Below are 26760 nucleotides of genomic sequence, written 5' to 3' on the forward strand. Positions count from 1 at the left end.
TGGTTGGATCCAAGGAGAATGGCGCTACTCCTCCCCCCTTCACTTTAGTCGTTGTGTAACTAGCCACTTCCTTAAGGCAAGATAGATACGAGATCAGCAGTACCCTTCTTCCTCAGAGTTGAGTTGAGCAAGTGAAGGGGTTCGGATATGGATAGCGATAGGGTGTGATACAGATCTTGCGAGTGAACAAATATTGGCTTAACGACATGACATTTACCGATACTGTCTTGGCTGGATACCTAAGTTGGCAATATATGCGTATGCCCAATGATGCAAGTCTCGCGTCAACGAGGCGTAAAAAAGAGACATCCCATACCTCTTGGAGTAAAAACAGTCATCCTAGCGAGCAACACCTTTCTTTCATCAACGTGCACAAAGTAACCAATACTCCTCCCCCCTCCGTTCATCAAACCACCATCGTCAATAATGCACCGAAAACAATGGCCAAAACAGCCACAACCAGAAGAACAAAAACAGGCAAATAGGCGTGAGAAAAGAATTGGATATCATTAAATGTCCTGGCACAAAAACGCCTTGTGGGTTGGATGACACATGCAAGCAAACCAGCGTAGACGCTATCAAATCCAATAAGTGCCCGAATAATTTTCATTTTTTTCCTTTTCCTTGACGACCCTTGTCAGATCGCGTCTCTGTAAGAATAGCCCAAGAATCCACAACTTGAAGGCCTCGGTTTCGATCTCGCAAAAGAGGTGATACGGTGTTCATAAGTCCTGTTCGTATAGATGTTTCGAGCTCTCTAAGCATCCTCGAAAATCGTATTACTGTTCTCAATGACAAACTGTATCGCAAGGTTCTTGGCATGCATATCCGTCATCTCGCGTTCAAGACTTGTGTCACGCATGATAGTGGGTGCGAAAACGACAGCCAGGTTCTTGGGGGACATCTAAATGGGCATATTAGCTTTCGGTGACAGCGTGTATGGTGATGGATGTTACATACCAAGTTCTCAGGTTCACGCTGAGCAACGCGTGCAAGATGGAACATAAGGAACTCGAGACAATCGCGATGACGTTGAGGCATCGAAGCAAACGTCTTACGTAGGTGATCGCTTCGTTCGTCTTCATCAACAATGGCTATTGGTTGTTAGCATTTCGTCGGCCTCTTCAATAACAGGGTACCAAACTCACCAATCGACTCAAGAACGCGCTCATAGACGTCGAACGTCAGCAGGGGTATCGGCAGCTTGCGGAAGTACTGCTTCAGCACACTAGTGACGGCCGTGATATCCAGGTCAGGGTCCGAGATGTCAAAGTTCTCGTCTTTGCTGAAGCCGTCCTTGATCATGTTGACTTGTGAATTTCCACCAGTCTTTCGGTAAATACCCTCTTGATCCATGCCCCTGAGTTCAACCTCTTCGATACATCTCGTCACCACACTGGGAATCTGTCGGCGCTCGTGGTCAGCCCGCTCAGCGAGATCAGACCCGAAGAGAACTGTCGGAGGTTCAGCTGCTTCGACGTTGTTCATGGTGCCCGCGGAGCCAGACTTGGGCATCGCGTTCTTCTTTCCGAAGAAGCCAAAGCCTTGGCGCTCGCGCTCGCGCTCTTCCTGCCTCCTGGCTTGCGCTCCAGCCGCACCATGCTTCTCGTGCGAGACGTGGCCGTTGGAAGGAAGACCGGCCGGCGCTTCAACCTGGGCCACTGTCATATTGTAGGGCATGCCAATGTTCTCTCCGCTCAGCCCTCCCTGTTGCTGCATTCTCTCACGATCATTCTGGAAGGCAACAACGGCTCTGTTGACGCCCTTGGCAACACCCTGGGCCAGTCCCTTGGAACCCTTCTTCCAGTTGAATTTCTTGGCCTGTCCCTTCCTGACCTGTACGACAGTAGGGCCGGCTTCGACAATAGTATCTTCATCGGCAGGGACCAGAGTGGCTCCTGTTGATAAGCTAGCAGCGTCAAGGTTAATGGACGAGGCGTTGAGACCCTTGCCAGCGTATATGCCAAGAGCGCCAGGAGACTTGATATCGCCTCCAATCTGTGACTTGAAGCGTTCCTGGATCTGATGTGTTAGATCATTGTTCATATCAGCAAGCTGTGCGTTCTTGGACGACAACTGCTCAAATTCAAGGAGGGCACGATCGCGATCCGCAATGGCTTGGTCTTTCTCTTCGCACAACAGGTCCCGCTCTTCATGAAGCTGCTCGATAGTGGCAGACATGGCCGACTTGACCTTGTCGAGCTTCTGAACAAACTCTTTGATAGCCGACTCCTCCAAATCTCGAGGGTCTACGGGCGTCTTTGTTTCCTTCGCTCGCTCGACATATCCTGCCAACACTTCCAGCTGTCGAATCATAATCTCAGTCTGTGTGTCGAGAACAGAAACCGTCTTTCGCTTCTCCACAAGCTTCTTGTTAAGGCTCTTGAGATCTTTCTCGGTAGTAAACTGCCTCTCAAGCTCCGCAACGCGCTGCTCCGAATTTCGTAGTTGTCGTTTGAGGAAAGCAGGGTCGTCGCCTGCTGTCAGTGACATGGGGCTGCTGATATCCTGCGCATGGTAATCATCAGCGACGGGTGTCCTGGGCCAGCGGGGTGATCCAGTAGCTCGTGTAGTTTCACTGATGCTCCTGGTGTGCCTGTTCCCTGGATGCATCTGATGTGGTGACTCCACGCTGCCGGTGCGACCATGTCTTACCGCGTTAGAAACTCTGCGGAGTATCGAGGATGAGCCTTCGTCAGTGCCTAGTATCCGTGCCATGTCCTCGTCCATGTTCAAGTCCCCACCGCTGCTCCATCTAGGTAGCTTTGGCGAGACCTTGGGAGAGCTACCATCATCCTTGGAACCCTCCTTTCCTGCGGCATGACCCCTGTTCGGAGGTGCAGGTGCAGAACGTGGTTGCATGTAGGTGTCGGTCTTCTTGTGCTCCGAAATGCTTCGAGAGGGAGTTTGGCGCGTGGGCGTGGAATCTTCAGGGGATTCCTGTCGGCTTTGTTGTCGGCTGCTGCCATTCGCTATCCTTTCTGTCAGTGCCTGTGAGTATTTGCGGGACTTGGACGAATAGTTACCAGATTTGCTAGAGGAAGAGGGAACGTCCTTTCTGCTAAGGGGCTTTGCGTTCTCTGGTCTGGAAGATGTTCTTGTCGAAGAGTCCATCGATGCACGGAGCTCTTCCTCATCCAGATACCTTGACTCCAGCGATGAACGGGAGGCAGGCGTGGTTGCGTTGCTATCAGAGTGAGGCAGACCACTGTGGCCAGCCTTACCTGGTTGTCCGTTGCTGGTTCTCACGGAACTTGTCTCTGCAGGTACACCTGATGACTGTGAACTGCTCCTTGAAAGCAGCTTCTTGCTCTTGGGGGCCTCTTGTAGCTTAAAATCCTCCGTAGGCGGGCGGCGACCGCTTGTCTTCTGGGTCTTGTCATCGACAGCGGGTGACGGTTTCATAGATTCCGGTCGTGGGGGTTTAGAATGCTTTCGATCAGGCAGCTTGGGTGGAGTGTCGTGCTCCGAAGTAGATGCTTGACGACCCTTCTCCTGGAAAGCAATATGCGGGGTGGAGGTACGGGAGTCGCTCCTCTTCTCAGAAGGAGGCTTTGCCGCACCGAAATAGTCTCGGTCCTTCGATTTGCCCTCCGCCATGTTGTCGGAGGTTGACTTTGGTGTTGGGTGCGGACTTGGGTCTAAGGCGACAGAGATGAGGAAGCCGTCGTCGTTGGAGTTTTCCGTCCGAGACATCATGGTTGAGTTGCGATTGCTCCGGTAGGTCGTGGCGGGCAAATTTAAACCGTCTGGCTTTCGCTCAGGAGAACGAGCTGGCCGTGAGCTACTGCGAGACGAAGACTCGTGGCGAGTGTGATTCCGAGGCCGTGGAGAGAGCTCGGTGGCAGTATCTGAATCAGGATCTACCCGGTCATTGGAGAAGGCGTTTGGTGGGATGGCATTCGCGGGTAAAGCGGGCAGCGACTTTTCTGTGATCATAGGTGAATGCTCTTTTTCTCTCGCTTTTGCAGCGGCTGCTGCTTTTGATTTTTTCCTACGCCTAGCCATGAGCGTTTCGTGGCAGCCCATGCAAAATATGCCTTGGGAAGTGCGTGCATATCGAAGGTTTTCGATTTTGCGTTTACAGTTGCGACAACGGAAACATGTGGCACAAAACGCCTGCTCCCCAGTAAGGATGGCCAGGTCTTCAATCTTATTGCCGCAGGCGCTGCAGCTGTATGTGCAGTTGTTGCAGATGAGAGACCCATCGCCAAGGAGTAGAAGGTTCGCGTCAGAGTCGAGAAGTGTGCCGCAGGTGTTACATCGGAAGCAATCAAGATGCCATCGGTTTCCGGCTGTCAAGAATGTCAGCTTGCTGTATCATATGTGGAAATCTGATTTGTAATTCTTGCGGTGAAGTGCTGGTGATCGTGCGGAATCACCAGAGCCCACCACGAGAAGCCTACTCTTGTTCAATCTTTCACATACCTAATTCGAAAGCTTTGCCTTCTTCAAGAATCTTTCCAGCTTGTTAGTAACACATCCCCAAGTTTCCCACAGAAAGAGCAGAACATACATCTCCGCAGCCTTTGCAAGGGAAGACATCGTCGGTCTCCTGTTCCATCCCGGGACTCTCCAGATAATCTTCCACGATACTAGCCATGGTGGGCAATGTGTTGGGGTGAGAGGGAAACTCGGTATTGTAATTTGGGACGAAGCGATCGAAATTTGGTGTCTAGCTAGAGTGAATGTGGCATTCGGACACGGAATTGTTGCAGCCCAAGGTAGCAAGCAACACGACGCAGCTAAAGGGCAGGCGTCATGGACGAGGTCGTAATGGGTAGCAGAGGAGTCGGGCCAGGGATTGCGGCGGGAGCAAGTCGTCAATGAATCGGTGCGAGAAGGAAGTTGTTGAGGCGGTCGGCAGGTGTTTGATCTAACGGGGTAGCAATATTTGTTGATAGCGTCGCACGGTAGTACCCCTACTGAGAGGGAGACTGACAAGAACTTGAACGGGGTCCAAATTCAGGAAGTAGTGGACAGCTCAGTTAAAGTCAGGGTAATAAGTCAAAGTCGACGCCCAAAGCGAAAGCGAAAGCCAACAGCAAGCAGCAAGCAGCAAGCAGACGGAACCAAACCAAACCAGGGGGCGTGTGGAGGGTTTGATGAGGACAAGGGCCCAGGTTGAGAAACGGACAAGGGGTGTCCAACGATGGATTCGCTAGAAGAAGGTCGACTGGGTCTGGAGTATGCAGAATGTTGTACTTATAGATTTGACTCGACGTAGGAGGCAATGAAAGCGAAGAAATCTCTACGAGAGAGAAGCTAAGCTAAGCGATGCGTGATGGGCGATGTTATGGAAGGAAATGTCCCCGTCTATATCGCTACTGCAGGACGGATCGGCGTACAACGGAATGGACGGTGGCTGTATATGTAAGATGGATGAGGTAGTCTAGCCTAGGTAGCAAGTGGGAAATTCGACCCAGGGCATAGAAAGACGACGACAGCAACGACGTAATAAAACCAAAGGGATGATGTATGATGAGGGACACTGGCTAGTATGTTCGAGTTGATTACAAGACGAAGGCAAGAATAGAAAGAGCGGATGGATTGGATTGGGTTGGATCCGGATATGTCGTGGTCTTGGAGAAACAGAGAAGAAGGATCCATGGATTGGAATGAATGGAGACGTCTTGTGGGATCCGAATGTGGATGGGGGATGAACACCCACTGGAGGGGGTGCTCCAGTCCAGCTCAGACGGGCGGGACTCAGAGCTGGACGTTCTTGTCTAAAGGGGGGGTTCCTTGGGGGCCCAGGGGATCACCCACTAAGCCTGGGACATTGAACAGCGAGAGGGGTCAAGCCTCAGGGGACCAGCGCGCTAAACGGCCCCTAACCGTTCCAGGCCTGGGCTGGCAGGTGCTTGGCTCGAGGTGATATGGAGGTATCCAGTCTCACCAAGGTATCCATCTTTAACAGTCTGTCATTCAATAAGAGATGTCGAGTGCTTTGAGCGGTCGGGCTTTTTCCCCTCAGAGGCGCAGGGATTACATAGTACCTAGTTAGTGGTACAACAAACATCAGGGGCTACAATGTTTTCGTGCAGTTGATTTTGGTGATTTGTTGTCTCGTATGGGGATACGATCGATACTCCGTACATGCTGTGGAATACTGCCCGTTGTTTGGCCCTATAAGGTACGGCAAACCTTGACTCGATTAAGGACGAAACATAGGCACATAGGCTGATTGGATGTTTAATATAAACTTCCACCCTTCAGCCTATTCGATATTCACATTTGGTTACTGGGATGTGATGTTACTGTGGTCAACCACCCAACGATCCAACGTCGGCTACCACAGTTAGGAGACTTGTATTGGAATGATATTGACCCACGTCGCAGAAGAATTGAATATCCCTCGATAGGCAGAGTAGGATACTTGATCATAACTCTTTCACGTGCTGGCGAATTAGCTTTCTAGGCTTTGTATCTGTTGCTACGGCATAGTCTAGGTGGCTAGGGAAACCTTGAGCTGAGCTGAGCTGCATAAGGGGGCACTGCATGATTATTCATAGACTATGAAGCTGTCGACATCAATAGAGTTGAACGAGAACTGAGTCAAGACGGTAATTTCTGCCAAGATGCCACGTTGCTGCTAAACGTAAACGTCCATCAACTGTCTTCTAGACTGACGGGCGATATAACGACAGAGAGCCGAGTATAGCTTTGATTAACAATCTTGCACGCTCAAACCTATCATGGTAGCTGATTCTACAATCAATCTCCTTCCCACCTCCATCAAAGAGACGGTCCTGAGACTAACAATGCACTTAAAAGAAACAGTCAAACCCGATGCCTAGCTAGCGCATGCCACTAGATGCAAAGTCAAAGGGGCAACCTTGAGTAGAGGCTGCAGCATGGGGGACGCACAAGATACATCAGGTCAAGTCAAGCTTTGATCAAAGAAAGGCACAATTCTTGAGATTCATGTTGGAAGAACAGGAACAGGCAATGCAATGTAATGCAATGCAGCAAAAGAGGCGCTTGCGGCGGCCGCGGCTGGGTCACGGACAGGTACAGTACTTAGAGATGGAGGGGGATCGAGCTTCTTCTTTGCAGCGTCGATCCGATGGCAGCTTAGACCCCCCGCGGCTGGAGGGGGGATAAGATCACTGACGAAACATTGCTTTTGTAAAGATGCAAAACTCAATGAACGCCGCCACTGCAACAGCGTTTCTAGGGGAGTTGTCAAAGAAAGGGATGGGGACTTGGAGGTTGGGTATGGGACCATGAATGCAAAGGAATGAAGTCCAATGTATGTAGACTGACCCAGTGGCAAACCAACCTCCCAGGAGAGCTTCGGAGCCATCAATTGTCATACTAACCTATCATCCAGTACTCTACAGTTGTACAAACTCTTATCCAAGACGGATACCCGCCTAACACGATGGAACCAAATGCAATCAGCCATATAAATTAGGTCCAGTGCATATGCATGTCTCCAACCGCATTGCTTTTTAATTCCTAATTGAAGATCAACGGCGAGCAAAAAGAAAAGGCAAAGAGATGCATGGAACATCAAAAAGTCGGTAAGTTACCGGCACAGACGGGGGACAAAAGAAAAAAGTTGTACGTATTGTGTGCTTCAAGTTCCGCTGTTTCAGACAAATTGGTTGGACTTCCTTCTGTACGTACATTTTGCGGACCTGGGCTGGACTCACAATGCATTGACGAAACGCACATCATGAAACGTGGATGGATAGACACAGAGGATCTTGTCCCTTGCTTCGGCAGAATACCGTATAACATCAGAGTGTCGGGTAAGGCATTCTGCAAGTAGAACAATACGTACCTTGTTTGTAGAGTCTTTCTCTCTCTCCATTTGAAAAGTAACCCAAACTCAGGATCGGATGATCTCTACTCTAAAATTCACTGCGTATTTCCTCTTTCTCAAAGTTGGCCGATGGTTCAGCCATCATGAAACCAACGACCCTGAAAAGATATTCAATGCAAGTGTGAGAAAGGGGCATAGTCCGGTGGGCATGGCTGCATGGATTGGTTTCGAAAGCAGGGGTCCCGATGGCTTCCACTGGAGCTTGTCACGACCACGTCCCTGGAACTTCAATTTCCCTCGAATATGAGCATCAAACGGTCTGATCTTTAACTCGTCAGCACGTTTTATGTGCAGAGTAGCACTTTGGAAACCAATCTGCGGGCTGACATTAACTGCACTTCCTTGTCAAATGTCAAGTGTCACTATTACTCACTGCCTGCGTCAGCTTATAGTCAAACCAAATATCACACTTGGCTAGTCGTGAGCTCGTATATCTTGCAGCCATCACGATGCTTTACACAGCCTTGCTCGTTGTAGACGTGCTCACTAAGCCAGATGATCGCGGCACGTCCGGCTTGATCTTTTTCATTACACTGAGGTGATCACTTCCGTTGGCAGCCAGCGAGGCATATCTTGAAACTCCAACTACATCACTCTTGCCTGTTTCAAGTTGTCTTTTCATAAAGTATATGGAGCTCTTCTTTTCTTCTTTTCTTTCCCGTTGCTATATCCCGATGCGGCTATATCTTCTCAATTGTGGATGAGTCTGGGACGCAGATCGATATAAAATCTGACCTCTTAAGGCTGTTGAGCCGATGTCACCAAGTTTCATGTTTGGTTTTTCCAGCCAGCGGCAGTTTGACAAGTATCAGCCCTTCATGTCTTGCTCCCCTGACCTGCCACGAGCAAGCGCGCCTGCAACTTACACTGGATCGTCAATTTGGATCTCGTGGATATAACACCTGCAGCCAAGCTTAACAGTGGTGTTAAGTGGTGGCAGGTATATGATCACTTTTATATGCACTAAACCTGACAAGCTTTTTACCCTAAAACCCCATGCTCGTGGTGAATTCCCCAATGGAGTGTCTGATGGAGATAACGATACATGTCTCGATTGACGGCTATCGGTGCACAATATGTTTAGGTTTTGGATTCTCGCAAGCTAGTACTTCTTAAAGCCATGGCAGTAGATGCTGAACGGCTGAGTAGATTAAGTCACGGATATAACACCTGGCAGGTTTTAGTTGAAGTGCCTCGGTTTGTCTCCGAATGGCAGTTCATATGAGCTTGCGAGTGTCAGACGTCAAGTGAAGGGCTTCGTCCCAATTAGACTTACATGAGCATACTGTCACAGAATGTACCGAATCGATACAAACTACTCAAACTAAAACAAATATGGCGAATGCAAACGCCTCATATGAAGCATCTTGAAACGGAATCTCAGACTCGTCGTGGCGCTTACAGATATTTATTCTCATGAGCACGGATTTTGTGACAATTGCTGCCACCGACATGTCTCATATCACGATGATCATGGACAGTGTGAACTCAAATAATCATCTGGCCTTGAATTGATGTGATTATAGCGGCCGTTTGGTATCAAACTTGTGTGTCAACTTTTGTCTAACCCAATAACAAATCTCTCGAACGCCCTCTCATTCTCTTTCATGCGCAAGCCAAACCAAATCAGACCAAACCATGCCGCTCGGTCTCTTTACTTCTTCTCAGCGACCATCTTTCTGACCTTGTCGAGCAGTAACGAACTCTCCCTGCCAAGTTTCTTGTTGCCATTGCGATCCCGAGTCTTGGCCATGGCCTTCTTGTAGCGGTCTCTGTCGGCCATCTTTTGCTCGCGCTCTTCGCGTCTGCGCTGAAACTCAGCTTGCCGCGCCTCTTGTTCCTGGCGAAGTTGTGCCGCCTTGCCAAGTTGCTTTTCGTAGTAGCCAGGCCGTCGAGTGCGCCGTCTGTTGCCATCACTACTGGGCTCACCGACTGAATTCTCTTGGGCCTTTGCCTCGTCTGCCAACATGAGATGTCGCGTGGGGTGCATCTTCTCGCCCTCCTCTTCTGGTTGCTTGTCCTCGCCAGCGCCCTCTACTGGAGTCTCATCCTGAGCAGGCTCACTTGTCTTTGCCGGTTGCGCATTTTCTTGTTCGCGAGCTTTGATCTTCGCATAGGCCTTCTTGACCTTTGCCTTGTGAATCAACTCCTTCTTGACTTTGGTAACTGTGCGATAAAGTGTGAGTATGCGACGTGAATGAAAATTTTCCCAGGGTGAAAAATAGGACAATGCGACAAACCTTTTCTTCGCCAAGGACCGTCTGGCAAATTCTCTGGACCAACTCTGAAGCCATGCTTGGGCTTCTTGACTTCTGAAGCGGTATCAGCGCCCTCGTTTTGATGTTTAGCAGCCATGTTTGGGTATGGCTTTGTGAGTTCTCTATGAGAGTTGTAACTGTTGTTCATGAGAATTAGGAAGGAACTTATGGCCCCACTTTATCCTCGGTGAACATCCAATGTAAGTTGGAGTTCGCTTCACCTTGCATGCGCCGACCGACAGTACCTGAACGGACAGCAATTATAGTGGAGTTGCGCTGTAATCTTTCCCAGCCCCAGACTGTTTAAGACAAAACCATCAAGTTGGTCGCTATTAACAGGTATTCATTCTGTCAACATAGATTCAGTCCAGCACCTCACTATACTCTATGTGTTCTTCAACTGTTAGAAAGTTAAGCCGGTTGAGTCGGGCTGTTTGAGAAACTGCCGGTACAACTCTTTCGGGTTGAGGATGCATTGCCATGTCACACAAACAAAGGTCCGTCTGTAGTTGAACAGCTGTTGATGCTCAACAGAGGCACAGTATCCGTACCGTTATCGTTAGTTATTGGCTGTTCCTGGTTCAGCTTGCTTCTTTGGCTGTCTTATTGCCCGCTCAACTTACACGTCAAGACTGCATCACACACAGCACGGCACAGCAGAAGCAAAATGCCCGCCCGCTGTATCCGTATATCAGGGTTCATTCCCAACCACGCTAATCGTCAGGTATCCGCAAGGGACTTGGTCTCTGACTGTAGCTTAGCATTAGCGCTGTAAAAAGTTTCCTTTTTTGCCGTGTCTTGTGAGTCGCAAAATGGAGTTCACTTGAGATGCTTCATCCTAGACCAAACCAGAAACGTCATTAGTAGGTCGTGGCATATCTGGGGCCAGGGATGTTGACTCCACCTCATGACTGTATGTACTGTAATGTCAAGTCATGCAGGGAAGGAAATGCAGAATGCACGGCGAGTTCTTGATGTTGGAGACAATGAGAACATCAATCGTTATTATCAGGTCGGACGTATGAATCCTAGGTACTTTCCAAGGTGTCCATAGACTGTCTCTATCTAATGGAACTCACTGTCCAGCTCTGGACGGGTAGCTACAGCACCTAGACTGGGCTTGTAAGGGAATGATACACGCCTATTCACCGCCATCGGCCCCAGTTGGTGATGGCCCGTATTAACGTCCTGTCGTATCATTTACTGGACCCTGCCGTTTCTGCCCGCCTCCCTTCCTCTTACAACTCACCTTAGCAATCTTTTAACATGACCAACTGCGAATCGCGTGATCATTTCTTGCTTCTACTCTAATACAGCTTTATTTCTCTCTCTCTCATCGTACTTCCTTGTCCTCATTGCACTCTTTTGGTCTCTCCTGGGAAAGACGGGACCGACTCCAATCCAGACTCTTCATTGTCGTTGTTTCTAACTGTCGTCATATCGGTGGATGACGTCCCACGATCCCAGATTCCCCATATTGAGATTCGCTTTTTCTCGACCACCTTGTTGACCCACGCCGTGCTAGACACTTCTTCATGTATGGCTTGCATGGCATGATATACCTATCACATCCACTCCGTCCAACTTTGCCGTACCAGCTTCAACATCCTGGCCAGCTCTTACAGTACAATAATTGATTTGATCCGATCTACAAGGCACCCCAGCCTCAATATCGGCAACCAACGCCTACATTGATGACAATTACCTTGTGAAAACCACCACCTTCTGACTCTTTTCCCCTCGCGTGTTTATGATAGATCCTGTTCAGAAACTACACGGCTGCTGTTACAGCTTCCAAATATCGCCGTCATGCCTATCTTCCAAGCCGATTTAGACAATCACAAACCTGAGCCTAAGCCCGAACATATCGAGCCATCCCCAATCAACCTACCTTCCTCTGGACTGAGGCGCCTTTCAGAAGAAAGCATCCGTACTGAACTATGCGAAGGGCTCGTCCCAGACAGTCCTCCACGATCCAAAACTCCCCACGAAGTCGAGGGTGCTGAGAACGCGATATCAGATCGAGCTTCACTAATCGAAAGACTCAAGAGAGCACAATCTCCTCCCATATGTATCCCAAATCGACATGTAAGTCATAATTTTGGGTTTTGTACCCAAGTCTTCTTTGCTGATTCTTTTTTCCCAGCTTGAGTCTGCCGTCCAGCACCAAACTTCTGATATCGAGACAAAGCACCCCCAGACACCCACCGAGCCTTCAACGTTGCTTGCGCCAGCCCAAATAACGCCTGACAAGACCGATTCTTACTCCGATTTCGACAGCAGATTGCGCGATGGCCTCAGTATTGAAAGACCGAGATCGGCACTGCACAGCGGTAACTTCTCTGAGGAGGAAGCAGTAACCAAGGACCATACTACACCAGTCGCTAAAGCGCACAATGGTCGATATCCTGCACCAGAGACTCCATGGATCGCAACTTCCCCCCCTCGACATTTCACGCCATTTCAGCATGACAAAGGAGTTCCCTTTCCAGCAAGTGCCGAGAGTTTCCGATCAACCAACTCGCCTCTATCTTCATCTTTGTCCTCCAGCTTCATATACAAGCCGCCTACCAGCCCTCTGGTACAAGCCCAGAGCTCTGAAGAACACGATATGTCTCTGCCAAGAGATCCATTTAGTTTCGCTGGATACGTTGGAGCGGGTCACTACACGCCAAGGTCTACAGCTTCATCACCATGGATGTCTCCTTCGCCGAAATACTCGCTACCTCAACGTGTGTCTTCGTATCGACGGGAAGCATTTCTGTATCAAGCACACCAACCTCGAAGATCATTGACTTCAACTCCAAGTTTCATGCAACCTGGCGCATCGCCACCAACACCAGCACTTTTTCGACCGCGCAGGTCATCCGTAGCAGCAGAGGCATCGCCACTGCAGCATGCATCCATGGTTGGCTCTTATGAAGAGAGTATTCTCCGAGGCCGCATGTCTACGACTCCTTCTAAACCGCTGGATTTTGTCGCACAAATCGGTGTTCTGGGTAAGGGCAAATGCAAGTCCAGTTTGAAGTGCCCACCTCACGTCAGTCTCTCGTTTCCCGCTGTATACTACAGCTACAGCAGCACGTCACATGGGCGTTCCAATTCGGATGATGGCCCGAGCCCGTATGTCGGTCAAATCGACCTTGAGAATGGGCTTTCCAACCCAGATGATGATCATCGGGCAAAGAAGAAGGCACAGAGCCGTTATGCTGAAAGACGGCCCGCCGAAGACATAATGGATACTGGCCTCGAGAATCAAGCTTCTGAGAATCTTTCACGCCGAAACTCTCGAGCCAGTCGCCGGTCCGGATCGGGATCTGCAAAAGCCCCTCCCGGTGGAAGCTATCGGATTCCAGAGAAGGGACAAATTCAGATCATCATCAAAAATCCGAACAAGACTGCTGTCAAGCTATTCCTGGTCCCCTATGATCTGACAGGCATGGAGCCAGGAACAAAGACGTTCGTGCGTCAGCGCAGCTACTCAGCCGGACCCATCATCGACCACGCCCCTACCACAGCCGAGGCAAACACTGATGACCGTCCTATTCTAAGATATTTGGCTCACCTGCACATTTGCTGTCCTGCCAAAGGTCGATATTACCTTTACAAGAGCATCCGAATTGTCTTTGCAAACCGCGTCCCTGATGGCAAGGAGAAACTCAGAAACGAGACAACGTGGCCGGAACCTCGATATACCCCTTATAAACCTATTCGCGTGATGCATCCGCCATTGCCTACGCAGTCTGGCCCTGCTGCTATGCTAGCCGCGGACAAGGCTTCACGCAGACGAAGCGTGGGCTTCTTTCCAGGTTCATCGCACAATTTCGATGCCATGGATAACATGTTCTGCACCAACGATTCTCCTTCTGGAGGTTCTGCTGGAGGCAACACTCTGCCTGTGGATCCTATCCCCTTCTATCTTCCTGGCCATGCTCGTTCGAGCAGCGATGTCAGCAACAGCACAAACACTACTGTTGCCATTGGCAACGATTCTCGTTTTCCCGGCGAGTCTCAAAGTAGCCGTCCTTCGACCAAGGATTCAAGCAATGATCAGTCAGCGGGACCCGCTCTCTATGAGAAACTCAACAAAGGTGAGCCGGGATATGGCGGCAATGCCTTTGCTCTCAATAGACGGGGCTCAATTAGTGGTGCAGAGGGCTTGCTCTCTCAGCGCCTGCGTTCACTAGGGGTCAAGCAGCCTTCACCCCCGGAAACACCTCGTCAGGGTGATATGTCTCCCTAGACAAAAGCTGGTACACATTTCATCAATCACGGCATGGTTCAACATGCTTTACTGCACATAAGCACCGTCACAGTACGGTGGTATTTTCACACTGTTTGATATTTTCATTTTGGGATATAGACCAGAGCATTGACTGCTCTGAAAGGCGTTATTGCTATTTGTTCGGCTGGACCGAACACATTATTTGGGCTTGGATAAGGAGTTGAAGTGTTTTCATGGTGTTTGGAGTATCTTTATACCAGGCTGGGCACTATGTAACCAATAACCGAGATGTAAATAGGCAATTGAAGTTCTACAACAAACACGAAGCCCTTGAATTGCAGAGATTGCATTCTTTGAAACAAGATTGCAGAGTAGTTGAGTCATAATTTAACATATATCATACAAGTTTACTTATACATAAGTGGTCTAGTCTAGTAGTGTACATCCTCAGTTATAATAAGTGTTCCGTCCATTGCGGTCATTTCGCCACTCTCGTATCTTCTGCGCTTCCAAAGGATTCTTTCTGTGGTATCCTGAAGGACGGGCCGGCTGCTTCGGCACATAGCCATGCCTGCGCTGGTCATAACGATCCCAGAACTCGTTCCAGTAAGCGAATTGCTCGCGAGCTGCCCGATGGTCTGCGTCCTCTTGCCCCATCTCTTTGGCCTCGATGCTGATAACGGCTCCCGTGGAATCGAATCCACGTAGGTTTGTTAACTGCTCATCATACGCCTTCTTGCGCGCAGAGAACCACATTTTGGAGTATCGGTGAACCTTGTCGTGCAGCATCTTCTTCCACTCTGCCTTGTCCACAGTTTCCTTGGGGGTTCCCAGGCTTCTCTCGATCTTCCTTTGCTTTTCTAGATCTCGCTTCAGGCTTTCCTTGACCTTCAGTAGCGACTGATAAGGCAGACCCTGTAGTACACCGTCGAGCTCGCCAGCTGAAATCTCTTTGCCGTTGACAGAGTATGTTGTAGGCATAGATTCAATCTCCGAGGTGGTGAAGGCATGGTGCAGACGGGGATACTTCTCCTCCACCGTGGAAAGGAGACGGGACACGTCTGGAGACCAGGCCGCCATCTTGCGCATCTCCAGCCATTTTTGCTGCAGACGCAAGACGAGTTTATGGGGTGGTGACAACAATCGAGTGTTTCGCCTCTTGGCTGGGATGTCACGTTTGTAGGCCCAGCCATCCCAACCAGGCATTAGGAGTGTCTCGCACCAGTACATGGCGCGCTCCCATCTGCCCAGCTCGGAAAGGTTGCGAATGATGATCACCCAGTTTTGCCGAGTGAGCTTGAAGCCTGCTGCAATGACCTTGTCGATAGTATCGCTCAAGCCTTTTCCATCTTCCTTCTCCGCATATGCCCTTGCCATTACGTCCACGACACGGCACAAATCGTATTCGGTACCACCAGCAATACCATCGCCTGAACGTTTCCGGCTAGACTTGTAGACATCTTGCCATGTCTTCTCCCAGAGTTCCAGGACCTTGTCATAATTTTCGTCCGCGTAATGTGCATGCATCAAAGCGGACATTATTTCAGGCGGGAACTGCTGGCCGGTCTGATACTGAGGGAAGATCTGGACAAACAAGCCCATCAGCTCTTCAATCGAGCCAAATTCTCGAAGTTCGACAAGCAGAGCAATTGCTCGACCGATTTCGGGAGTTGAAAGCTTGAGGCCCGCGACGTTGCTTGCATCTGCGAAGTCTCCAGAAGGAGTTTTGCCAGACTTGGCTGCCTCGGCCGCCTGGCGGAAGTATTCGACGAATTCGTTTGCCAAACCCCTCGTTCGGTCAGCGCCAGGCTTCTTGTTGGCAGCAGAAGTGACTAGAGCAACCAGAGCGTTGAAAGTTACAGGCAGCTCCGATTTCTTAAGTTGATGGAAGAGATTCTCCACGAGCTGCGCTTCCCCGAGGCGCGCGCCTGTAGCCATGACGATGGCATAATGCTCTGGAGTGACCAGGAACAAGCGTTCACCAACAGCGCGCTTCAAGAGATTGTAGGCAGGATGAATCCGGTTGACCCTAACGAGAGCTTGAAGGAGAAACTGATAGGTCTGGTCGTCCCATTCAACGCCAAGTTCTTTCATGCGCCGGAGCAATTCATACACCTTGTCAATCTTTCCCTCAACGCCGTTGAAGTTGAGTAGCTGGTTCCAGATGGCTTGGGAAGCAATCTTGCGGTGGGTCATTTCGATACACAAGCTTTCCGCCTCAAGAAGTTGAGCATTTCGACCGTATGCCACTACCAAGGCCAGCCCCATTTCCCTTGTGATAGGCACACCAGCTTGCTGAGATTTAGTAAAGTACTCCAGGGTTGTATCCAGATCGCCCTTCTTGGAGCTCATTGCCATAACGTGGGCATACGTGTACGAGTCTGGCTCGTGTTGACTTGAGATTTGATCGAATAGATCCAAAACACCGTCATAGTCATTGGTTCTCATATAGGCCTTGAGCAGCATGTTCCAGTTGTCGAGATCCGGCTGGACGTTATACCGGTCGACCATTGTGCCGAGCACTTCCTTGACACCCTCAACGTCTCCTACTTGAGCATGTACGTTGATCAGACTGTTGAATCCTCGGGGCTCCCTAAGTAGCTCTGGGTACTCTTTTATGAACTGATCCCAGAGCTTCTTAACCGATGGCACGTCGCCTCTTGATGCGTAGTACTTGAGAAACTTTTCGTAGCCCCATTGGTTCAAGCCGCCTTTGAATCGGACCCAGTCATGGTGCAATTCTTCCAGTCTAGCTCTATTATTTGGAAAGTTTACCTTGAACATGCCACGATACACAGGCATAGCAGGCGACGCATCTGGCAATTCCCGTTGCTTCTGGTAGATGGCGGGAAGCTGTTCCATAGTGGATCGGTCTTCCAATTTATCATACCAGCGATTAAACATGGTATTGAGATATGTGTTGTATTCATTGTTGTCGCGAAGAGCTTCGAGAATGATACTTGCTTGAGCCGGCGGGCATGGTTCTCGCAGCGCCAAAATGGCAAAAAATCTCCTTAGGGCAGAGAGAGCTCTCTTGGCAACCATGTCGTTCTGAATTTCTTTGTGCTGATCTTTACCTTCGCCAACCAGGTAAGCTCTGAAGTCAAAGTACAGGTCTCCCTTTTGAGCAAGACTCCCAAGCTGTTGCAATCGTTCTAGATTCGGTCGAGTCTTTGTGACCTCGCCTTTGTAATATGAAACCCAAACATCCAGAGCTACTGACCAATTCTTTGAATTAATGGTGTCGGCCATCAGAAACTCAACACCACTGCTCAACCTTCTATTACTCGTCAGTCCTGTTTTGAAAGCCTCCACAGCCGCTGGCAGGTCCCCGGATCGCAAAAGGAGGAGGATTCCTGAAGACAGTAGGTTATTGCTCCACTCTTCCACAGGTACTTGGCGAAAGATAGAGAGGGCCCGTCCTGTCTCGACAATGCTGTGGGATTGAGAGAGATAGCTGACCAGGGAACTGCGCACAGCACGCCGTTCATGAGTTTCCAATCCAGAGTACAGGTCCCAAGCTTGCTGAAAGTGGCGGCCTTTTGTAGTCATGATTCTCTTGAGTAATTCCAAGCTTGTTTGACCTTTGCTTGGTATCATGGTCTCCGTCCCAATTTGTATATTCGTGCCCTCCTCGGGTTGTAGCTCGTGAGGTTTTGAGTCACTGCCGGGCGAAACGTCTCGATCTGTTGCTTCCTCTTCCTCATTTGAAGGTGGAGGTGTTATCGAAGAGTAAGCTCGCCTACTAGGAACGATTGCTGTTCGCTGCGCATGTTGAGGATTGGGTAGGCCATGGTGTACGCGGCGAAGGGGAGGTAAAGTCGAGGTCGGATATAAGAAGTCGAGCATCAAGACCGAGGCAAACAAATTCGCCTGGAGCTGTTTTGTTTCCGGCTCTGAAGTCGCAGCGTCGACGGCTCTTATTGAGCCCGGGAAAGAGCCGAAGAGGTCAAGAGCGGCGGCGCCATGCTGCCAGAACCCTGCGTGTAACTTTCGAGATGGATTCGAGGACTTGTGGATTATTCGATGCAGACTGCGCGACTCCAAAGCCGCGATTGTTCGTTCAATCATTCGTAAAAGGCGACGAGTGCGAATTAAGCTGTAAAGTCGATAGTGCAAATAGACATGCTTTGTGGCAAGCAGACAGAGTCGAGATCAACGGATGCAGATCGAACTGCAGGGAATGTCGATTGGAGAATAAATGAGCGCAAGATCTCACAGAAGAAAAAGCCGTAAAAATATATAGAGGGCATTCAAAAGAATACAGGAATACCTCGAGATATCAAACGCTTCAACCCGTATGGTAAACCAGAGAAAAAAAGTTAAGTTGGGCTAGATCCTCTAACAGAGATGGATGTCGTTAACATCAGTTCACTATCAAAAAGTGCTTAGGGTAGTATCTGACCAATCATAGAGCTCCAATTGAGACGATACAGCGGAGCCGACCGTTTCGCCTCATGTTCCCAACATCATCGATTTTTGCCTACAATTTTCCTGACGGTCAATTTTGCAAAAGCGGTCAGTTCCTTTACTTAAGAGGCACTTGGTAGTAAAGATGAGCATGTGTTTTCGATAATTAGTGAAAAATCTAAGCTGTGACCATGAGCCATTACTATCTTCGTACAGTATTTGAACAAAGCTGTTTCATGAGCTGGTGTATTTGCCTAGTCACACGGACATCAAAGGGATCATACAATTAAAATAAACTCTCTTCATGGAATCAAATTCGAACAATTCATCAATTTGTTTAATTGGATGAAATATCGGGGTATATATCTCTTTCTCTTTAAACCGCGTCGTACATGGTAGAATATCTCATCCAATTCTTCCCAACACCGTCTTATTCATAGATAGTTAGATACGTGAAGAAAAGAAAAGTAAATCAAAGTCAAGAGATCTCAATTTCTTGATAACAAATGAAAACTCCATATGCAACCAATTCAATATCATAACACAATCTTGTGAATGTGAGATAACCAGCTCTCAACGCAACATAAAAGGAAATAAGCAAACAAATAGACATCCAGTCATCGTACAACAGGGATTAGGTATATGGGTATCGGTCTGGTTTCCGGTTTTCGTCTTCATACATCTGATCATGGGGCAAGGAAAGGGTGGTGCCAAAATCCAAAGTGGAACATGGGCGTCCAAAGTAGGCGTATTATCGGTTTTAATTAAGCATCCGACTTGGCTTCGCCAACCGTGTCAGACGACGAGGCTCGGACCTCGTTCCGCAGTCCAGAAAAGCCATCGGTGTGCTGCTGGGAGCCAAGCTCCATCTCCAACCGAGGACCCCGGCTCTGACTTCGGGTTCGCTGCCTTCGACGAACGGGTCGGTGCTGCTGCTGGAGCTGCTGCTCAATGGGGGACGCAACACGAGAAGGACAGTGCTCTCTTCGAAGACGGGCATGAAGCAGACGGCGTCGAGTTGGAGAAGGTACTCTCCTGGGAGAGGATGGTCGAGATGTGTAACTGAGAGCTGGAGAAGCGGCGCGCCGACGAGAGCGGCCTCGGAGGTTGCTCGACTCGTCTGCTGGTGCGGCTCTGAATGTGCGGACGCTGCCGCGGGTCATGCTTCGCTCTCTCTTGCGGCCTCGGAGGACATCGTGGTCGGCAGTTGGAGACATGGTAGTAGATGGCTCTGTGTAGGATGAGGAGCCAGGTGCGACTCGAGCAGTCATGTCGTGCTTTCGTTGTATGGCAGGACTAAGAAGAGAAAGATATGATGGATGGTTGTGAAACCGCAAGCAATTATTTTATAGTCAGGACAGAGAAGAGCAACAATGATAATAAATAAACGGTAGGCAGGCAAAAGACTTAAACGAGCCGATAGCAAGAAACCTTCTGGGATCTGGGATCAGTGATCACTTGAGCAACGGCTGGGTAGTAAACGTGGCAATGGTACCGTAGCATATAAGTTCAAGATAGCTCAGGTATTTTCCTTGGTTTGCAGTTTTCCAAGAGGACGAGCAGGTGGAGGGCTTCGCTCGGCATTTATATAAACAGGTAGGCATAGAAAGACAAAGGACAAAAAGTCAAACAAAAAAGGGGAACAAAACAACTGGGAATGGATACGGCAGTAGGCCAAGGGATTGAAACCTTGAAGGGAGAAACTGAGGAGAGACTCCATGGCACTAGGTGACCTTACAGGGAGATGGTGGAGGTGTAGAATACCTGGGTGGATGCTAGGCTACCTAGTTCCAGGTGGGAAGTTAGTGGAGGGGTGCGTGTGCGGCATTGACATTCCGGGGGTAAGAAATGGGGACCATGCCTGTTTGACATGGATCGATCCATGCCTTCCATTGCCTTTAGAAGAAGCATCAGTCCTAGGCAGTTTTTGTTTTATTTGAAGCGTCTCATCTCATGTTTGTTGAATCAATCAGATGATGGATGGCATGGTCACTGCTCATATTCTGTCCACCTTGACCAGGTCGCTGGCTTAGTTATTGGACAAATATACCTTGCGCTGATTGATCCCCTGGATGTGCTTGTTTATCTGTTGCTGCAGTCACTACCACTCAATATCATCCATGCTATCATCAACCAACACAGATAAAAGATAATACTGTACAGACGATATCCGTCATGGAAAGGCAAAGTGATCGGCTCTCTGCCGGCGCTGAACTCTGTTTCCTTAGCCTCCCAACACAGGATCGAACTTTGAATAGCAGCATCTCACACGGCGTCAAGGTCTCTACCATCCAATACAACTCAACGCATCCCATCACTTTTCTTCTTCCCCGCGCTGCTACACGGAGGGTGCCGTTGGACAACCACATCCACACTGCACTGTCCCTCAGTATGACTGGAAGTCTGCAACTATGACTGACTTTGTCTTGGCTCTGCCCGTGTCACAACCTCCAAGACAAGTTCATTAGCAAAAGAAAAGGTCGCCCCTCAGACCCAGAGCTGGTATGAAGAGGCTTGAGCTTTCGACAAACCGGCACGCCTACCCCAGACTGACAACGACTCTTGATCTCCAGACGATCCTAACCAAACTAGAGCTGACGAAACATGACGATGCATGCCATGACGCAGAAGCTAACGTATCAGCCTCCACGAAACGTGCTCGTCGTGTCTTTTGTGCCTGTAAATCATGGTTTGAAAGACAAGGTAGCTTTGAGAAACACAAAACCCCTGCGCATCAGCAAGATTGATTGCATATCAGGGAAACAGACGTTACAACTACAATTGATTTCCTTTTCAATGATTTGTAACCGTCATAATCAGCAGCTTTTGCGCCGGACAATAATGCTATGTATGTGCCGGATCTTTGGCGTCGGGTGCTTGCTTGATTTCTTGACTGCCAGCCTGCATTTGGAGTCCCTCCAGAACAGTTGCACGCGATCAGAGGATTTTGTTAGCGCCCAGGGCACTTGAGATGCAACCCTTGTTGGTTCAGCCCTGGTCCAGTACCGAATATCTGTTAGGCTTGTCTTGAGTTGGTTAGTTAGTTCGTAGCGCCCTTTGAAGACTCCCATTCCCGTTTGTTCATTCATCTGGGGAGAGAAAGTATGGAAGGAAACAATGCAGACTTTGTCTGAGAGTTTCCAGCAGCATCTAAACCTTGGCTTGTTCCGAGTGCACTGCAGACACAGAATCTGCTGTGTGATGTAACACAAAGGGCCGAGACCCCTTGGTCTGTTTGTCCAACGCTCTTCCACAGCGGAATGATCCTAAACGCTACTGCCAAAGTTAAAAAGGCGACAGACCAAGGAGAAAAGTCAAAAAGGATGCGCTTATGCTGCCACACAGGAAATGGAATGGGAATTGTAAAGCATGCGATATGGGATTGTCAAGCTGGTCATGATATAAAGTTTGCTTGATGACCGATAGCAACGAACTGAACCAACCATTAGAAAGTGCTCGTAATAGTGGTTGGTCTGTTCCTCTTAGCGGACACGAATGTCCGGACCTCCGTCTGTTCCGTGTCCTCATCCGGAGCTGTCGGGGCCGGGAGGGACCACCAGGGCCACTTACAGGGCCTGCCTTAGTAGAACTGGCAATTGATAGTGCGCTAGAGAGTGAAAAGAGGAAAGGCATGAATAAGCCAATTTCAAAAGCATAAACTCATGCCCGCATTTGTTCATATCTCGAGCTGTTAAGTTCCAGAAGAAAAGATCAACCAATTGATTTCCTAATAATAGTAATTCCAAAGCCAATAGGCCTCCCTTGTTCGTCTATTGTTGTTGTTGTTTTTACCCCTTCCAACGTTAGTTCTGGTTTCCAGTTCCTCTTCCGGGACTTTCTTAGGGGGGACTAGGGGACTCAGGGGTACGTATCCACCAATCAAGCCTGGTGGCCCCAGTCCCAAGTCGCGGAGGCTGCACTCAAGTGGAGGAAAGCTTTTTGGCCTGTCACAAGCTTGAAAGCATGACAACTTCAAACTGGCACCATCGTCATCCTGCAACCGGCTTCCTTTTGGTTGTCACTGTCTAACGAGAGCGCGATATCCTGTTGTTGACGTGTTTCTTCTTCTTCTTCTCCTAATCTCTTCTTCTTGTCATTCCTCTTTCTCCCTTCTTTATTACCTAACTATCTATATTACTCCTTTTCTTCCAGTCCAAGAATACAAACTACTGCCTACGTCCGTTTAGTATCATATCTTTCTACAGACCCTCTCGACTAAGAACGACGCGCGTTTCAACCGAAAGAACTATAAAAAAAAATCCACCGCCTTACTCAACATCACGAATACACGTACCCTACAGCGTGGGATGGCTTTGTCGACAATATAAACTTACTCCTTATCACATCCCTTCCATCACCAATATGCCTCGTTCGCGACCCGCGACAACAGGCTATGAACGCCTCGCGCAGGCCGACGACTTCAGCGACGACTCTGATGAGGACCCTCTCGCCCAATCCTACGCATCTCTTCAACCAGCAGCCGCTCCGCGATATGGTCCTGTTTCGCAGCCGCGCCATCGATCTGGCATGGCCAGTCCCAAGTCTCTGACCTCATCCTCTCAACCCAAATTCCGTCACCGCTCAGGAAGTAGCGCCGGTGTCGATCTGAAGGCTATCAATGCTCGGCTTGAGCGGTGGGCCGACGAGATTGCGTCGCGCTTCAAGCGCAAGGGCAAGAACCAGCAAGGCGAAGAGGAACGTCTTGAAATACACTATTCTGTCTTTCAACCTCCCGAGGGTATCCGGCCTGTAACTGCCGAAAGCACTGCCGTACCACACGAGGGTGTCATGTCAAAAGCGGAGTTTGAAACCATTGTAGAGAGTGTTCGAAGTGCTATTCGGCAAGAAGTTCATCCCAGCATGATTTCACAAGGTAGTTCCGGCAGTTACTTTGCTCGAAATCCAGACGGCAAGATCGTAGGTGTTTTCAAGCCCAAAGACGAGGAGCCTTATGCCGCAGGAAATCCCAAATGGAACAAGTGGATTCACAGAAACCTCTTTCCATGCTGTTTTGGGCGAGCTTGGTGTGTACTTCTCAGGTCCCCGGCTAAGTTCTATTGCTGACAAACTCGCAGTCTTATTCCTAATCTTTCCTATGTGAGCGAAGCAGCTGCATATGTACTCGATTGCCAACTAAGAACGCACCTCGTTCCGTACACCGATGTTGTCTGGCTTGCCTCCAAGTCTTTCCACTATCCCTTCTGGGATCGCCGCAAATTCCATCGCAAGAAGACGCCTCTCCCTGCCAAGCCAGGCAGTTTTCAGGTTTTCCTTAAGGGGTTCAAAGACGCCAATGTTTTCCTCCGAGAGCATCCTTGGCCTGATCAGTACTGGTCGGGCTTCCGAACAAACGATAATCAGAATAAAAAGAAGAAGAGGTGGACCGAGAGTTGCCGCCCTTCCGGAAATGCCACTCCAAATGATGGTTACAACAGCGATGACGAAGAAGCTGCCCAAGGCGCAAACCTCTTGGGTCCTGATAATTTCATTTGGACCGAGAACCTCAAAGAGTCGTTACGAGAGGAACTTGAAAAATTAGTCATTCTCGACTACATAATGCGAAACACAGATCGAGGGTTGGATAACTGGATGATCAAGGTCGATTGGGAGACAGGCAAAGCCTCAATAGCTTCTGATCCCATTCAGTTGAACATGGAGCCAGTCGCGGAAGAGGAGGGACCTCGACCTGTTGACCTCTCACAACAAGGCCCTCGCGCTACGAGAGCATCATACCCTTATAAGACACAGCGACCAATGAGTGCTTCGAGTCGAAAACATGTAGGAAACGAGCCGGCCATCACCGTTGGTGCCATCGATAACTCGTTATCATGGCCCTGGAAGCACCCTGACGCTTGGAGAAGGTGAGCACTGAGCACTGACAAACCACGAACATATTACCAGGGAGCATACTAACAGTCAATCCAGTTTCCCCTTTGGCTGGCTTTTCCTGCCTGTCGATCTTATTGGGCGTCCATTCTCCCAAAAAACAAGAGACCACTTCCTCCCTCTACTAACATCTACCTCATGGTGGACGCAAACAGTGCTCTCGTTGAAGAGAGTATTCCAGATGGATTGCGATTTCCAGGAGCGCATGTTTGCGAAGCAGGTCGCCGTCATGAAGGGTCAGGCCTGGAATGTCGTTGAGACACTCAAGACTCCAGACCATGGCCCCCTTGAACTTACCCGCAGAGCACGAGTTTGCGTCTGGGACGATTTGGTCGACGTGCCTGTTGCAGTTCCTATGCGTAATACGTCTTCAGAAGTCCGCCGCAACCCCCACGTTCGTCAATCTATGGACGAGGCCGACATTGCGAGCTCAGCTCCTGCTAGTAACCCTCCAATCGAGGATCTTCTTGGCCTCGCCAGTGCGCCCGCAGACATGCCTCACCCAGGTCGGTTCGAGCTCTCATCTCCGACTGAGGAGACAGCCCCGTCATTAGGCGAGCAACCGTCCGGTGAAACCAATTTCCTGGCATCAACAGGGCTGCAGCAACATAGCGGAGACGTGACTGAGCGTCCAGCCGCTCGGCCAGCTGGTGTTAGGAACAGTTACCAAGGACCAGTCCGCGCACTCAACATGTATGAGCCCGCACGCCAGCATACATCGCGGCAACAACGGAGATATTCATTTGCTAACGCCGCTGCTCGTCATAACAGCAACTCTATCGCACAGCAGTACTACGGTGACACTGAACACTACACGGACGATCTCGAAGGTGATCTGGGATATGCTGCAGCTGAGGGGCAGATGGGCAATCAACGCAAGGTCATTGTTGAACGACTCGAAGCGGTCAAAAGTAGGAACCCTGTTTTTGAGTGCTGGTGAGGGCCTCAAACTTTGGTTGCAGACGCTGGTCTTGGCTTGCTTTGACGATATGAACTGCCAATTGTCTTGCGATACTTGCAGGTGCTAGTTACCTACCACGGACTCGCCGCTGTACATCATACCGTAGCTGCTCTGACCCTTGAGCGCATGACGTTACAGTCCATGCCAGGGTCATTTCAATCTTACCCATTCAGGGGTAAATAGGATACATCTGCACGGCATCAATCTCTACTACATAAGCAGTTTGTTCGGATGTTTCGTTGGGCGTTGACTGGTTTGGGGTTCATGTGCATGACAGTGTTTGGCAAGGGCGCCATTGGGAACTGAGTCAACGAGGGGGATATGCTCTTGATGTGATATGCTTGTCTCAGTGGAAGTCAATGCATTCTTATCACGAGGGGAAAGAGCAAGACTAGAAAGGGCGCGAGCACACCGATGGTGCATGCAACTAGGCCGGCCAGACGATCCAAGCTGACATGCATGAGGAATCAGTGGCAACCAGCAGACCGTGATGTGATGTGCGCAAACGGCGCGGGGCCAAGAGCCACCGTCTGATTGTTTGTGCACAGTGCAGTCTAGTATCGCGGTTCCGGTCTTTGCTTTTTCTTGTTCTGCCTTGGATTTGCTGGACGAGGGTTCATACGCATTATGATGGTTGAAAATAAGACGTCGTTACGACAGCACCTTAGGCTTCAAGGACTACTCTTGGTGCACGATTTCGGTAGCATTCATTGCCACCCTCGCTTTTTAGGATAGGTTGTATTGGATGAAAGCATATTTAGAAAGTGCCATGTTACAGTAAAATAACTGCACAAGGAAAAATGCCCTGTGTGATGTCTTGATTCTGCGGGATCTAGTGTACGTACTGTACTACCAGAGCAAACAATCCACCATTTCCCGGCTCTCTGGTCAAATCCCGAGAGTCTGGGTCGGCAAGCTATGGCTCGAACATGGCTCCCCTGTCTTTGTGGTAGGCAGTTCTAGCGTAGCGTGTTGGCCTTTCTTTATTGGTGAGCAAGCTAAAATGGTTGCGAGGTGTCTCTGTTCTCGCTTGTGAGTCTTTGTCCCGTTTTTCTGCAAGTCCACCGCGGCTGAGCTTATCCGTCTGGAAGAGATTGCTTTGTGATGCTTTACCACGTCGTCGAGGTGGCATCCAGTTGAGACCTTCTGAAGCGAATGCTTGACAAGGTGGCTGCTCTCCCCACAG

The 26760-nt window shown here is 49.5% G+C and overlaps 7 protein-coding genes across 7 annotated transcripts; 2 read left to right on the top strand and 5 right to left on the bottom strand.

Annotated features, from left to right (window-relative positions):
* Positions 1–757: 757 nt before the first annotated feature.
* On the bottom strand, positions 758–4603 carry FGSG_06193 (uncharacterized protein; the record flags this gene model as incomplete). The annotated part of the gene is made up of 5 exons (XM_011326532.1): positions 758–904; positions 961–1094; positions 1149–2972; positions 3027–4295; positions 4513–4603. 5 exons carry the CDS (start codon positions 4601–4603, stop codon positions 758–760), a joined length of 3465 nt encoding a protein of 1154 aa, XP_011324834.1.
* A 2322-nt stretch (positions 4604–6925) lies between these two features.
* On the bottom strand, positions 6926–7309 carry FGSG_12888 (uncharacterized protein; the record flags this gene model as incomplete). The annotated part of the gene is made up of 1 exon (XM_011326533.1): positions 6926–7309. One exon carries the CDS (start codon positions 7307–7309, stop codon positions 6926–6928), a length of 384 nt encoding a protein of 127 aa, XP_011324835.1.
* Positions 7310–9321: 2012 nt separating this feature from the next.
* FGSG_06194 (uncharacterized protein) lies at positions 9322–10195 on the bottom strand. Its single transcript, XM_011326534.1, has 2 exons — positions 10075–10195; positions 9322–10000 (listed from the first exon to the last, which is right to left on the bottom strand). Exons 1-2 carry the CDS (start codon positions 10187–10189, stop codon positions 9489–9491), a joined length of 627 nt encoding a protein of 208 aa, XP_011324836.1. The 5' UTR covers positions 10190–10195; the 3' UTR covers positions 9322–9488.
* A 1706-nt stretch (positions 10196–11901) lies between these two features.
* On the top strand, positions 11902–14335 carry FGSG_06195 (uncharacterized protein; the record flags this gene model as incomplete). Its single annotated transcript, XM_011326535.1, has 2 exons — positions 11902–12180; positions 12239–14335. 2 exons carry the CDS (start codon positions 11902–11904, stop codon positions 14333–14335), a joined length of 2376 nt encoding a protein of 791 aa, XP_011324837.1.
* A 429-nt stretch (positions 14336–14764) lies between these two features.
* FGSG_06196 (uncharacterized protein) lies at positions 14765–17569 on the bottom strand (the record flags this gene model as incomplete). The annotated part of the gene is made up of 1 exon (XM_011326536.1): positions 14765–17569. One exon carries the CDS (start codon positions 17567–17569, stop codon positions 14765–14767), a length of 2805 nt encoding a protein of 934 aa, XP_011324838.1.
* A 1922-nt stretch (positions 17570–19491) lies between these two features.
* Positions 19492–19998, bottom strand: FGSG_06197 (uncharacterized protein; the record flags this gene model as incomplete). Its single annotated transcript, XM_011326537.1, has 1 exon — positions 19492–19998. The coding sequence occupies one exon, from the start codon at positions 19996–19998 to the stop codon at positions 19492–19494; it is 507 nt and encodes a 168-aa protein (XP_011324839.1).
* Positions 19999–23089: 3091 nt separating this feature from the next.
* On the top strand, positions 23090–25553 carry FGSG_06198 (uncharacterized protein; the record flags this gene model as incomplete). Its single annotated transcript, XM_011326538.1, has 3 exons — positions 23090–23751; positions 23803–24588; positions 24653–25553. The coding sequence occupies 3 exons, from the start codon at positions 23090–23092 to the stop codon at positions 25551–25553; spliced, it is 2349 nt and encodes a 782-aa protein (XP_011324840.1).
* Positions 25554–26760: the final 1207 nt, after the last annotated feature.

This window comes from Fusarium graminearum, chromosome 3 (genome assembly GCF_000240135.3).
Source record: "Fusarium graminearum PH-1 chromosome 3, whole genome shotgun sequence".
In the NCBI taxonomy this organism is placed as follows: Eukaryota; Fungi; Ascomycota; class Sordariomycetes; order Hypocreales; family Nectriaceae; genus Fusarium; species Fusarium graminearum.